Genomic DNA, 15,441 nt, shown 5'->3' with positions numbered 1-15,441 from the left:
TTGGTGTCTCTTGGTCTAGTTCTTAGTGAGCATGTGTGTATAGCACAAAAAATCCATCCCGGCTGATAACCAATTAATGGTCTGCAGCCCCAGTGAACGGACCAAGGACTGAATAGTCTATGGCAGTGGTTCTCAAACTAGGGCTGCCGCTTGTTGAGAGAGAGCCCCTGGCGGGCTGGGCCAGTTTGTTTACTGCCGCATGCGCAGGTCGGGCTGATCGCGGCGCCCGTTGGCCGCGGTTCGCTGCTCCAGGCCAATGGGGGCTGCAAGAATGGCAGCCAGCACATCCCTCGGCCCACGCCACTTCCTGCAGCCCCCATTGGCCTGGAGCGGCAAACAGCGGCCAGCGGGAGGCGCGATCAGTCAGATCTGTGGATGTGGCAGGTAAACAAACCTGCCTGGCCCGCCAGGGGCTTTCCCTGAACAAGCTGCGGCCCTAGTTTGAGAAGCATTGGTCTATGGTGACTAAATTGCCCTATTAGCCTCTACCTCAGTACTGAACCATGTTTCCAGGGAGTAGTGATGGGAAAGCACGTACTGGTCCTGCCTCTTTTTTGAATAAATAAAGGGCTTTGGTGTTCCAAGCCATCAGTCCAGCACCTTTCACCACATCTGAATTCACTTCACTGCTTGGACCAGAGATGGACTGCCATATTACTGTATTATTTCTTACCTAGGCCCTAATAAATGAATTATGTTAACAGGGAGAGGTTTCCAGCATCCTTCCTCTCTATTCCTCCCTGTTCAGAGGCTCTAGGTAATGGCATCACATTGTTCTGATAAGAGATAGACATCACACCTTCCAAAACCCATCCATTCAGCTTCTGCTGTCGAGCACAGTGTCTCTGCAGTGCTCCTGGAGCCTGCTGTCCCCAGTCAGCTTAGGGACTGAGATGATGAAGCTCAACAGAGCTATTTTAATTATTCAGCATGGTGCCATCACTTCCCAAGATGGCACTGACCGTTAAGACAACAAAATAGAGTGAGAGAAGGAGAAAGAAACTCCCTTTGCTGGTTGTTGAGCAGTCCCAGAGGAGGTCTAACTCAGGCTGTAATTGCTGTTCCGGATAGCTTCTGCCCTCAAAACAATTTTCTGCTGGTCTGTTGTTGCTTAGCCTGGCTCAGTTTGATTTATAGGATGTCATTTTTTCTCCCCAGCTGTGAACAAGAGAAAAATATTTCCTTGAAAGACTGTTGCGGTGAGATTTAGTTTTTGTCCATCTAGCATTAAAGAAGCTCTCTGCCTTTCTATGTCCCTTCTCCCTGTCCCCCCAGAAGAGATGGGGCGGGTAGGTTTACACTGTGTTTGAGTTTAAACGCTAAGAAATGTCCTTATGCTCTTTTCTGTCTGCAACACAGCCTGGACAGTGGGAGGAATGTGCTCCTTAAAGTAATGCACACTGGGCACCATGAACGGGGATTCCCTATTATAACACACGTTGGGCACCTGGAATGGGTGTTCCCTGATGGTTACATGTGCCTTGGCCCTGGGAGGGTGCTGTGGTGGGGGCTACCCCAAGGGTAACACATTTGGGGTATTTTCCTGGGTTGTGTCCCTGTATTGACATGCACAAAGATAGGCTGTGTTTTACCCCTTTGAGATCCTACCCTCTCCCTGCTTCCAGTTCATCTTATAACAGCCCTTGTTGATCGTTCATTGAATGACTGGCGGGCAGACCCAGGAGTTTGCATATAGAATCCTACATGATCTGCATATACAGATATGATTAATTTAGTAGTTAATTTAGATTCCTCTGTCCAATTTGTTTAAGACTAGAGGTTCTTCCTCTAAAGAGACAAACCCTGAGCTCTCTACTCAGTTTTTTATTCTCTCCCTAATCAGGCAAACTCCCTTTGATGTCTGTGGGACACTTCCCTGAAGAAAGATTAAGTCAATATTGATCAAGAACTCCAGGATGTGGCCAGAAGTGAATGAGAAGGGACAGTGAGGGCATCCCTGACCTGTCCCTTTGGAATGCAAATGAAGTCACCTCTTGTTTATTTAGCATTGTTCTTGTGGCTGGAATTTAGAGTGTCCTGAGAGTAAAATTACATGTGGGGACAAATGTAGATGTTTGCCATGTTGCTAAACCTTGACACCTTTAGGAATGAGAATGGCTGTCGGAGGAGCTAACATTTTCATTGCTGTTTTTGTGAATGTGTTTGAAATGTATGTTCTGTGCTGAAATGGGCTGATACGATTTATGATCCAGGCTGTTCTCTCTTTGGCTTTAAGAATGCTGAAATTACGGGCATGTTAAACTGAGCCTTCTGTTAGGAGGTGTAACATTCTACTTAACCGGGGAGTTAATAGTTCTTAAAAGCGCAAAAAGAGTCCTGTGGCTCCTTATAGACTAACCGACATAGTGGAGCATGAGCTTTCGTGGGTGGGTACCCACTTCGTCGGATGCATGTGGGTACTCACCCACGAAAGCTCATGCTCCAATATGTCGGTTAGTCTATAAGGTGCCACAGGACTTTTTGCTGCTTTTACAGATCCAGACTAACACGTCTACCCCTCTGATTCTAGTTCTTAAAAGAATTTATAAATTATCCCTGTAAAACCATCTGAGCCTGGTGATTTTCTAGGGTGTTTTTGCTCTTTGTTCTTCCCTCTCCGTATATATGATAGGTCTTATGCAGCTTGTTTGTGTTCCTTGAAGTATGAGGCACTGAGCGCCTTGCCGGCTAAACCTCTTCATCTTCTCCCACCAGTCTAACCATGTAATTCCCTTCTCAGATTCTCCACACTGACTTCCTCTTGCTCACTAAAGCTCAGCATCCTCACCTTCAAGCTGCGACACAATTTCATCTCTGCATACATCTCACATCTCCTTTTGTCCTCCCTATCCACACAGGTCATTCTGGTTGCCACGTCATCTGTATCCTTCTCCTAGTTTGGCCTCCTTCCACTTTTTGTGCTGGCTCTTTCACATGGAGTGCCTTCTCTTTCCTTTTGCACTAAGAGCCTGATTCATTGCCAAGTGAAGTCAGGGGAAGTCTTTCCACTGACTTCAGTAGACTTTGGATCAGCCTTCAATTGGCTCTCTTCTCTTCATTTCAATCCCTTCTTAACACATGCTTCCTCTGCAACCTCCTGTAATGTTAATCCACTTAAGAGAGAAGTGTGTGTTTAAATATACATGGACATACAAACATAAGTGCGTGGTCTCCGTGTTTCCTAGTACTCTGTTGCTCTGTCTGTATCTAGCTGTTTCTCTTGTTTTATACTTAAATTGTAATCTATTTGGAGCAATGACTGTCCTTTTGGTCTGTGTTTGTCCAGCATCTAGCACAATGGAGTCCTGGGCCATGACCACAACTCCTAAGCTCTATAACAAAACAACAACAAACAGCCACCACCACCATCACCAACCACCCCAGCACCACCAAACAACCACCACCACCAGGCATAGAATATGTGAAACAAGAGCAAGCTCTAGTAAATCAAGTGTTTCTTGTTTCTATGAAGTGAAGGGGATTTGTGAGACACTATATTCCATTGTGAAACATGCATAATATGTAGAAACTTGGAAAATAGAAGTACTTTCATTTTACAGGCAAACTCCCAGTGACAGGAAAGTTCAGTGGTTCATCATGATGTACTGATTCTTGGCAGGAAGCTCTGAGAATGTAACTCTCGGATATTGTCTGTTCTGAAAGTTGTTTTTTTGTTTGCTAACTTATTTCAGTTACTTGAAAACTTTGCAATGCCTGGTTAAATTATTCAACAAATTCTGTGCTGTTGGTTATATTATTCTGTACTCACCACTTTGCAACTTGCTCTGTTTTGCTTTTTAATACCATAGTCAACAATTTCTAAGTTCATTTCCTTGCTAGCCTTTTACCTTCTGGTGTCCATGGTACCTTCTCTGCTGCACTGATGTGTAGCAATATTGTAGCAAGCATTGTTATTGACATTTGAAAGGGAGATATTGGACTCACAGGGTAGTGGGTGAAGTCTGTTTTGATCTAATAAATAGTTAGGTATGATAGGCAGCAAGCAGTACAGTGTGTGACTAATAATGTGTAATACATTATCTCTGTAATTCTTTTTTTGTTTATTCTGTAATATACTGAGTTTAATGTGCAAATATCACAACAATATATGCAGTTTAATTAGCTGTTGAGGATCAGTTTGAGCGGTATGTCATTTGATCCTTCTGAAACAAAGTTTGTAAACTTGTCTATCGTTGACTTCAGTGTAATTACTGCAGGGATGTATTTTGCATTATAGCCAAATAGTCACCATGAAACCAAATGTGGCTACTGATGCAGACGTCAGTACCCAGATGCTATGGTGATTCCATTCCATTGCCGGGACAGACAGACTGAAAGACAGGTGAAATACTCTCTGGTTCAACTCATGGAAACCAAGTTTTAACTGGGATGTATTTAGTCCCAAGAGACCTATGTGAATGTTGCTTAACCCCCATCCCTATGTGCCATCTCTTTCTTTCATACTTTGCTAATCCTCACTCCCCATAGAAAAACTACAGTGGCACCTGCCTTCTTGGCAATGATTTACTACCATAGTGTTAGAGTGTGATCTCGTGTTACTTAAACGTCATTACTTTCATAAAATATTCCGCAGAATATTTACTAGTTATGAATATTCTCATACATAATTAAAGCTAGACTGCACTTGACAAGGAAGCGAGCACAGTGCATTTTGTGATGCATTACCCTATGCTTTGGGTTTTTAGCTTTTGTTTCTTGTATTTGTTCTCTTGCTCTGAAATTTGTCATGTTCAGTATTTCGCAATGGTTCTCCCAGGCTTCATTACAAATTAATGAGATTCAACTGCATTATATAATTAAGTACTGTTCTACTCACAATTACATAATAAACTTCAAAAACGAATGTAGATACACTTGGAACCATTTATAAATTAATCAAAGAGGATAGTTGTCTGACCATCAGGCTGAGGATATTTAGACTCCTTTGCACCACAGATTCTACTCCTAGCAGGCTTAAAGTAGGTGAATAGCCTACTGTTCAGTTAACTGTGTGAGGGAGTCTCTTAAAAGCAATTTTAAAAGTTGGGGGAGGAAATCATCTCCTGTGAGAAAACATGTGGGATGAGTCTGAGGGGAGAGAGAAGCTACACTTCTCCATGAGAGCATTCCCACATGTGTTGTGGGGAATATGTATGTGTGTTTTTTCCCCTCAGTGCCCCAGTAGAATCAACAAGGTGTTCCTCCCCAAAAACGTGTGATCTCCCTGGGATTTAGGGTTGATCTCCTATATGCATTATACTTATGCACTGGCTCTGAAAACACCTCTCTGGGGAGCAAAGGAAAGTGAATACTGCCAAAAGTGGTTACCATGCATGGATCATGCCCTGAGAGTTTGTCTGTTCCATATGGACATCGATGATCCAGTGACGCTTCACACAGGAATAAGGGTTTTCTCTTGCTCTGGTGCTATGCATTGTATTTGGCACCGATTAACTCGCTCCCCCAATTTATCTGTGTATCAGAAGTGCTGTATTATGGTGGCACATGTATTAAAATTTTGTGATAGTTCTGTTATACACTGAGAAGCCTTCACTCACACTCAGCATAATGTTTTTGTGTCCTAAGATAGATAGTGAAGCAAAGTCAGATCTTTCTGCATGAAAGGCGCTATAAAAATTCAAAAGTTATAGCAACAAGGTCTCCAAGTGTCCTTTTCTGGTATGCTAATAGGAGCCTTTTCTCTATTGCATTCAGTATTACCCCATTTACAGATTAACCATTCTTATTAGAGCCAGAGTTACATGAAGCTAAGATTTGATGATGTTCTTACATGCTAGTTTGTTACAGGCTCTAATTTAGAAACAATATTGCAGTTGCTATTTTTTAATTCAAAGAGTTACTGTTGCTTTAACTACTTAATTATTTGACACTTTGAAGAGGTATAAATAGATCCACTCATCACATAGCTTTGCCCTAACTGACATAAAGATAAAGAGATTTCAAAATCTGACACTCTTTCTATCAGTTCTCCATTCACTTAATAATGGTATTTCACCACAAGCATGCAATGCTGAGAGAAGTAGTTAGTACAGAAGAATCAGCTGTCCTAGATCAATGGTATCGCTCAAACACAGCTCATTAGAAATAGGGGAGGGTATTTTTTGTGCTTTAGTGCTGCACAGTTATTCTAAGCAGCTGGGTAGTCTAATTTTTTAACTTCCTCCTTTTACAAGGCAACTCAGTTGGTTCAGGTGCAAAGTTTGGTAACTGAAGTGCAACAAATTCTGGAGTTGTCTAAGGCCCTTTTAAAGGTATAGTGAGAATATTTGGTCATCACTGTTCTATGCAGAAGAAAAAATATATGTTTCCAGGATTGAGAAACTGGGCAACTCTTTTGGGTTTTGATGTATCTGTTGATCATTAACTGTGATCTTTTACCTTTTCAGAGTGACATGTTGGATGTAAACCAGATCATTAAAGACCTGGCCTCCATGGTTTATGAACAAGGCGACACAATAGGTAGGTATCACCATAGTGTTAAGGTATCTACTTTATTATCTGATTTTGCCATTCAGATCTGAGGTGGCAACTCACCTACAAAAGAGTTTTATGGGCCAAAACGATCCCAATGCCATGGCTGCTTAAGACAGCTGAGTTGCCACTGAGACCATTCGTCTTTGTCCATGGAAATCTCCTTGGATCTGAAGAGCTGTCCTCTGTGATATTTGGGATAGTTACTGCTGGTGGTAGCATAAAAATAGATTTCACAGGAAGAATAATGCATTGGCTATTGGATATAGGGTGGGGAAGACATAGCCAATTGGAATTGGAATGAAAAATTGTTGTAGCTGCAGAAAAAATGTATAGCTTGATTCTGCTTAATAAAGCTTGAGCCATAATATTCTGACACACACACACAGTCCAAACATATGTCCAGAGCTTGATCCCTCCTTGCTCCCCCGCTGGCAGGGGTTTGGACTATAATGAGGCAGCATGCTTGTGCTCTGGTGGAAGGCAGGGGAACAGAGGAAATGCCTAGCCATTGACTGTTTGTTCGCCAACATCAAGAGCATCATTGACAGGAAGTGGTGACCAGTGGGAAGAAATGGAGGCAAAATATAGGAGATCCAGGTCTTTTAAAATGTCCTGTCCCCTCAGCTCCTTCATGACCGTCTCCTGTTACAGATAAGGGAAGGAAGGGTCAGATGTGTTTCTCTCCCTCTTGTTTTATAGCCTGTATGAGATAAAATGAACTATCCAGTGCCTTAAACAATTGCCAAAATTTCCTAAGAACCTGCGTGTCTAAATTCAGCTCTTTAAATCCTTTTTTAGTGACCTAAATATAAGAGAATCCTGATTTGCAAAGATGTCGAGCACTTGCAGCTCTCATAGAAGTCAGTGGGAGTTGGACCAGACCCTAAGAGAGAAATCATAACAGGAGAAATATTTCCAGTCTGACTATTGATCACACTGTTTCCTTGCCAAGCACACAGTCTTTGGCAAGCGTCCATTAAGCTTCAGATATATCTATCCAAACAGAAATGTGCAAGTGCCATCACGCAAACTGTTCATTCACAGACACAGAGCAAAATCAAGATGACATCTGCAACAATTCGTTTGTGATCTTATGCCTGTTTGGCAGCTCTTTTTGTGCACAGATAACTTCTGGACCCGCTTGGGCTTCAGGAGGCTATCAGATGTTAATGCCTTGAGGGACATGACAACATAAATTAGTTAGTGTCATGACCTTTGTCACCAACTTCCTTGCAGCTAGATTTATTTTTTAAACCATTATTCATGCAGTGGAAGTGGCCCCAATATTATCTTGCCTGGGATAAAACAAAAAGCTGTAGAAAGTAGGACTTTTTGTCTTTAAACCAGCATCATGCTTTTACTGCTTTTATATAGGCGTTCTTTTTCCAGTAGAAATGTTAACCTTTTTCTTTCTTTCTGAGTAGCTTTTCAGTCAATCAGCCAGTCAAGATATCTCCCTACTCAGCTGCTGCAAGTTCCCACTGTGTATCTTTTGACATTAATGTTACACACAAGTGAGAGGAATCAGAAGGTAAAGGGAGTTGAAACACCCACAGTGAAAATTCAGCATTGATGATGATAAGGGGGAGTTCTCACCACTTCCAGGGTATTAATTTCTGCCTGTGAAAAACATGAGATGAAAGTTCTGCAACTGTATCCTCATTTAAATAAAACCAAAAATACTTTGTGGGAGAGTATCAGGGTGGCCAGCGAAACATACTGTTGTGTCCATGATACAAGATCAGATCTCACACTCACTTGTGCCTGCCCGGGGCTTGCTGGGAGCAATAGAAAGGCAGTTTGTGCTCACTCCTGGGAGGAGACCCATGTTCTTTCAAGGAACCTTCTGTAGCTCACCTAGCTACCAAGTTAGCTAGCTTCTGAAGCAACATGACCACAGCTCTTCTTAAAGGGAGAGAAGTTTGTTGCCATGCAAGGGATGGACGGAATGAATTAAGGCGGAAATATGTAGACTCCTTGTGATGCATCTCTGACATTTTGTATTTTCTGTACATATATCACCATCCCTAAGGATTGTGATCTGTGTTCCAAGTAGGTGTATTTTCCTCTGTTTTAGTGGTTAAATGAATGTGTAACTGAGGATCACAATAGCGATGGGCCTGATTCATTAAAAAATAGTAACACAGATTGTCATTGCATCAGGCACAAAAATCTTTTCAGTCCAGGGCAGTAGCAACCCTGAATAGTTTCAAATTCAGATAGATACTGGATCATCTAGTCTGCCTCCCTGCCTCATTGCAGGATATGATCCATAAATCTATACTGGATCCCCACTAACAGTCCTGTTTTACTCCAGCATTGGTAATCAGTGACGATCACCTGTGAGAGGTTGCTCCTTTGTATAACTGACACAAGCTCTCATGAAGGAAATGAAGTTAACTCCTGTAGTTATGCAGACAGCAATTTCAGTGGCATTGGACTTTTCCCATGTGTTAGCTGAGATGTCATCTTACATGTGATAGGCTTGCACAGCCATGGATCAGCAAGTTGGTGAGAGTTTACATTTTCAAACAGGATTCAGACGTGGGTGTGGGAAACACTGCTTTTTATTAAACCATATAAGGTAGGTGCGCACATCCTCATTTGGAATGTACACGCTACCTTATTAAATAGCATATAAATACCCAGCATTTGGTACCTTTCTAGGAACCAACCTCAACATGTTGACATGCAAGAGAAGTTCCGCACCAGAGTCTGCGATTCCTGCTCAGTTGGTTGCTTCTACTTCTGACCCTGCTGCTCGCGGGAATGTTACCATGTTCACACACTATGCTGCTGGAACGCCACCTCAAGGACAACACTCGCAGACCAAGACAAGGAAACCCAATTTTAGTCCACAGGAGACTGAAGTGCTTGTGCAGAAGGTCACCAAACACTACCAGCTACTTTTTGGGGCTTTAAGGGGGACCCCTGCCAAGAAGCACAGAGTGTGGAATAAGATCCTACAAGCTGTCAATGTGTTGGGGTATTGCAGACGGGACATGGGGGATCTGAAACACAAATGGCGAGATCTCCGTGGGGTAGTGAGGAAAAAACTTGGGGAACATCAGAGAGCTGCAGCTGGAGGAGGGCCACCACAGTCCCTTGTTCTCACTCCAGTGGAGAGAATGGTAGCAGAAACATTCTCCACTCAAGCCATCCAAGGAGAGGATCAAGGAGTTGACACCTTGAGAAGTAAGTTTCACTGGTGCAATTATCAGAGCAACATTTACATATACATAAGCACACACACATTCAGCCACTCTGCGGTACTCATCAGCTCAAAATTTACTCATCATTCTCTGTCAAAGAATATTTTGTACACTGTATGGGCTGGTTTCTCCTCTCACATACACTGGTGTAAATCAGGAATAACTCCAAGAAGTCAATGTATAATTGGTATTAGTGCAAGGAGAATCTAGCCCTGCATCTGGCAGATTTGAAGGAGACATCATCAACATAGCCGGCAATATCATTCTCATTGGCACATGATTTGGGCGAACACATATCTGTCCATCTCTGGAGTCTGCTATGTTTGTTGCAAGAGGGAGTACAGGTGATTGAAATAATGTGCATGTTGCATTTTTTTAACCCATGACAGCAAAAATACAGCTGTTCTCATCAGAAAGAAGGAGATGCTTTCCTCTCCCATACACATAAACAATGTCTTTAGTATCCTGAAACAGTGCAAGAGCCAATTCCTTATGTAATCCATCCTACATCAAACATCACAAGTAAGTTCACTGCTTGCAGCTTCATCGCATTTCTCACAGCTGAACACCAGATTATTCTGAAAGCATTTTACTAGGATTACAACGATTACCCATTCCCACCCCCACCCCCCATCAGACCATTTTGCCACCAACACTCGTTCCTCAAGTAGAGTACATACATACCCCCAACCTGTTTCCTGAAAAGAGCAAGAGATCTAAAGACTGGTACATCCACATAATCAGTCCAAGACTACAGCACAGGAAACACAGGAACTCAATGCTTTATTCGCCAGCTCCAGCTACCTCTTTGTTGTACCTAAAGGTGCACAGATCACAGCTTTCACAGCAACACTTGCTGGCAGGGAAGGGAAGCTGTGTGACATGAAGATGAGAACTTTCTTCACCCTTGTTTTTCTTCCATTTCTTATCACATTTGCCACCCATTCGCCTTCTCCTGTTGCTGAGTCTGAGTTGCCCGGTTTTTAGATTTTGGTTGAAACTGATTTTGTTCCTGAAGTCTGGACATCTCGGACTAAGAATAATAAGGCTAAGGACAAGGAAATTTGGTAATGCAGCCTGATTTGGAGGCTTGAGTAGTTTAGAGAATTCACACACCTGGTGTCTTCCAGCCTTCAGCATGCAGGCCTGCCCAGGAAACAGGAGAAATGTGGTAGTTGGTTCATCTTTTTGCTACATTGAGGGATAGAAAAAATTGTTCATTTCGGTCAGTAAATGTAGTCCTTGAGCTGGGCTGATATTTGTTTGAATGCTGCACTGTCATTTCCCCCCAGTCTTAATAAATGACTCTGTGAAATGGAAATGTGTTAGTATTGATGTAAATGTGGGATCACTGAGATTATTTGTTTGTGGAGTTAGAGGAGCACCCTGCATCTGCCACCACCATAGCCTCCTCTGTCCCCTGGAACCAGCCCTGTTTGGCCAGCATCATTTCCTATCTTGACTTGAAGGCTAATGTCTTTTCAAAAGAATGATGTTTCATTTGCAAAGTCATGGAATTTAACATGTAGCATGCTTAAAAGAGTTTACACACCATCCTGGGATCCAGACACAAAGAGCCATCACTCGTGTCCTCCTCAGGCCTCTTCAGGTCCTTTGGAAAACTCTTCATGTTTGTTCCATGGCTGATGGCTTAGTGGCACAGGAATTTCTTGTTATGAAGAGTCCCCTGGAGACTGGATGGAGTCTGCTGTCAAATACAATAAAACAAGAGAAGTTGAAAAATCAGACAGATGGATCATTAACTAAACTGTCCTATGGCTGAGTTGGGACATCTGAAAAATGAATGCATCCTGAGAATGGTCCCTGAATACCTGAACTTAACATTTCTGGTAACCTTTGTACAACAGAATGGGGTCTACAGATTCATATCCATTCAGTTGGTAACACTTCCTAAATATCAGAGGAGACAATATTGATGGATATATTTATGTACTCGTTGGTTCTTTGTGCACTGCAGAATCCTCACTTGGCTCTTTCATGTCTAGCTGTTCCTGGAGTAAGACATGGAGTTATGTGTCAGAGCCGGGCACCACTTCTCCAGAAGTTGTGCACAGTGGCAGCCAAGTCTTTCTGAAGTTGCTACTTATCTATTTCAAATGAGGCACACATTTTTCATTTTATTTTGAAGACATAACCCAAAATCTGTTGAACCAAAAGTGTATACTTTGGGGCCAGTTTACTCTGTCTTCTTCTCAACACGATTATGACTAGCAGCATTATTATAAACAATACCATGCATTGTAATAGCATATTTCTCAGGAGGCAGGCACAGGTTAGTTTGATCTTCTCTGTTCTTCTCATTTTACCCAAAGTGGCAGGGAGTGCAAGGAATGTATAAGCCTTTGTGTTTTATGTCTCTGTGTTTAAAAGTCTATGGGTACGTCTACACTACCTGCCGGATCAGCGGTAGCGATCCATCTATCAGAGATTGATTTATTGTGTGTAGTGTAGACACGATAAATCGATCCCCGATCTCTCTCCCATCGACTGCTGAACTCCAGCAGTGCAAGAGGTAGAAGCAAAGTCGATGGGGGAGCCACGGCCGTCAGTCCAGCGCTGTGAGGACACAAAGTAAGTAATTTTAATTCAATCTAAGATACGTCGACTTCAGCTATGCTATTCTCATAGTTGAAGTTGTGTATCTTAGATCGATCCCCCCCTCAGTGTAGACCAGGCCTATGTCTCTGAGTTTCTGTCTCTTGCGTCCTTGTTTGCACATTTTTTTTTATAATGCTAAGGGTGTTAGGAAGACAATATGTGTGTTTTATAAAGAAAAGAGTAAATGCCTAAAGAGGTGTCTGCTGTTCTGTGTTTGATTTTCTTAATGTGACTGGGTTGGTGTAGTTGCAGCTAAGGAGCCAAGTAATTTTGTACAAAAAACTTGCTGCGTGGACTGGGGTCTCTTCTTTTTACGATGTTTTTGGTTTGGTTTGGTTTTTTGCCACCAGTAGAATTCTGTGCTGCTATGAATATGCAGCCCAGTTCATCTGAAGTTGTTATCAGGAAGCTGCACTGCTGTGCTCTGAACTCCCAGAAATCCTGTGATTGAGCTGGAAGGGTCATAAGTGTACAACCAGCTGAGCTGTTGGTTTATTTCTGCTGGTAGGCATCACGCTCTGTCTTATTAGGGTAGCATGTGGGATACCATATTATGAATAGGTTAAGTAAATCAAACCAACCATTGCAAGGGAAAAACAAATCATAAATATCATGGATTTTACTTTGGAGGCAAAATTCAGCATTTCCAAAATAATAAGCAAACATACACACCTTTTTTGTAAATGAATCAGACACATTGTCTTGGTATTTTCCTCTGACTGGGAAGAATTGACACCTTTGGATTAGTCCACTGAGTTATAGGAGTAGATAGATTATACAGCTGAGTCTCTGAGATTTTATTTTTATTTATTTTTGGCACAATTATAGGCCTGAATGGACTTGCAAAATATTCTGAGATTGATAATGCAAGTAAAATGAATTTTGCATAAATGATAAGCTATTGACACTCTGTTATAATTCTGCAATTTGCATAGCTTTTATGGAGGTTTAAATTTTTCCAGAGCACATTTTAAGGGCATCTGTCATTTACTAAGCAGTGCAAATCACTGCTTTGTCTGGGACTAAAGTTAGGTACAGTAATGTTAATGTGAGTACACTACTTTACACCCACTTCTGCTAGTATAAACTGGGGCACAGGGCCCTTGATGAAGGCAAATCCAGCAAGCAGCAGGTTGTGGCATTTCATGGTGGTTATAATGTCTGCTCCACTTTGATCTTCAAGGAGTCAATACAGACATTTTTTAAAAGTGATGGCTGGGTTCACTCATTTGGCACAACAGCTTGGCAAGGGGCTTTTATGTTACCCTTTGCGGAAATCAGAGCTGCCATCTCCCAAGAGAAACCCTGGGATAGGGTAGAGATGTGGCTGCTGGCTGCCCTCCATTGGGGATTAATACCCCCAGGTCTTCATGGTTTAGGGAGCGACAAATTGCACCTCGTTAAGTCAACCTGATCCAATTACCATAATTTCTAAATTGGAAGAGCACATATTTTACGTACTCTATAGACCTGATTTTGCAGGTTGACTTACACATGTTTAGATATGACCAAACACTCATTGTAAGTTTTACTCTGGAAGAACTCCCATATCTACCAATGAGAGTTCAGTCCCCAATCCAGCACGGGGCAACACAGGATGTGTCCTGTGAAGAGCTCTTTGAGTTAAGGATTCTCAGCACCTCACGGTTACTGACCACAAAGAATGATGCAAGACTTGATCTGTACTACGTACAAATTAGAACTGGTTGAAATTTTTCTCACTAAATCATTTTCATCAAAAAGTGGCCGTTATCCAAAAAAGGAACATTTTGACCTTTGTTCCATTTTTCACAATGTCTTACACCATATTTTTACTGACATTTTCATGGAATTTTTTTTAATACAAGTATAGGTATCATTTGGTTTAAAGCAACATCATGAAAAATATTTTGGAAAACAGAATGGACCCATTGCAAACCCTTCAAAAAAGAAGCAATTTTAAATGTGTTTGAAAAATCCTTCTCCTGTTCTTCAACCAGCCCTAATACAAATACCTGCCCAGTAAACCAGTTAATAATGGCCACTGTAAGGACCCTGATTTTGTCCTATGACAAAACCTGTGACTGTTCAACACAGTGCAACAAAAAAAGAAAAAAACCCACCACCACAAGCACTTAGACTTAAATCTATTAAGTCTGGAATTCACTTTCACTTATGTAATTTCACATAGAAGATTTTGCTGTCTATTAACATGGGTTGATCATAGACACCAGGTGATCTTAAGCAGAGCTATGACAGGATAGGGTCTCATTCTAGTCTCTTTTAAAGTTACAAATAGTTGGAGACCTTCTTCTGGTAAGCACCTCATGTGGTTTATTTTATGGTGTTCTCCCCATCACTTTCACAGAAGTGTGCAGCCCCCTGTTTACAGTTTCATACTGTCCTTAACTCCCTTAGCCAAGGAGGGATTACACAGAAAGCCTCTTCCTCCTGGGAGATCCTTCTGGGCTGTGACTCCGAAAGGTTCCCTTTCTCACCTGCCCTGCCTTCCCCTGTCTTTTCTACCTTGTGCCTAATGGGCTGATTAGCGTTTTAGCTCTCCACAGCCCAGCCCAATCCATCAATTAGGTCCAGTTCTTCTTAATCAGTTCTACTTTAGAGCAACTAATTAGAGTTGCAGTGGCCAGAGTGCTGGATCAGCTGTTCTTTCCCAGCTCTCTCTCACAACAGTTTATCACTGTAATGAAATAAAACGCAAATCACAATGCTTAACACTTCAGTAATGTTATTCTCTTCAAAAAAATTCATAATCATTGATTAATACCCCTGTGAGATAGGAAGGATTAAGGCCCATTTGCAAATCACAGCCCAAGTGACTTGGCTGAGGCCACACAATGAGTCATTGTAGCTGAGATCATCCTGTTGTGTGCATGCAGGGCGTCCTATTAAAATCAGTGAAGTGGTGGACAGATAATTGACTGGGCAATCTGGCCCCAGTAATTCTTGGCTGCCATGTCTGTGTTTTGACACCTAGACTACATCCCTCTCACTCTCTTCCTTGTATGTAAATCAGTGGAAATCACAAGTTTCCACAGGACTTGTCTTCACTGCTAAAAAAGGTACATTTTTTACCTCAGAGTACCTAACACACATGAGCTGTCCTGAGGTAAAACCA

At 42.0% G+C, this 15,441-nt stretch overlaps 1 protein-coding gene across 5 annotated transcripts in view; it reads left to right on the top strand.

Moving 5' to 3' along the window:
- TSNARE1 (t-SNARE domain containing 1) overlaps positions 1 to 15,441 on the top strand; it is a 691,098-nt gene that overhangs the window by 658,461 nt on the left and 17,196 nt on the right. For 4 of the 5 annotated variants that reach the window (XM_075063289.1, XM_075063291.1, XM_075063287.1 and 1 more), the window contains exons 10-11: positions 6,408 to 6,480; positions 9,163 to 9,690. In XM_075063289.1, the coding sequence (XP_074919390.1) occupies positions 6,408 to 6,480; positions 9,163 to 9,690 (601 nt within the window). The remainder of the gene's footprint in view (positions 1 to 6,407; positions 6,481 to 9,162; positions 9,691 to 15,441) is intronic. The other variant, XM_075063290.1, reaches the window with a different exon arrangement.

This window comes from Chelonoidis abingdonii, chromosome 2 (genome assembly GCF_003597395.2).
Source record: "Chelonoidis abingdonii isolate Lonesome George chromosome 2, CheloAbing_2.0, whole genome shotgun sequence".
Taxonomy (NCBI): domain Eukaryota; kingdom Metazoa; phylum Chordata; order Testudines; family Testudinidae; genus Chelonoidis; species Chelonoidis abingdonii.
This window is presented reverse-complemented; position numbering and strand designations above follow the sequence as displayed.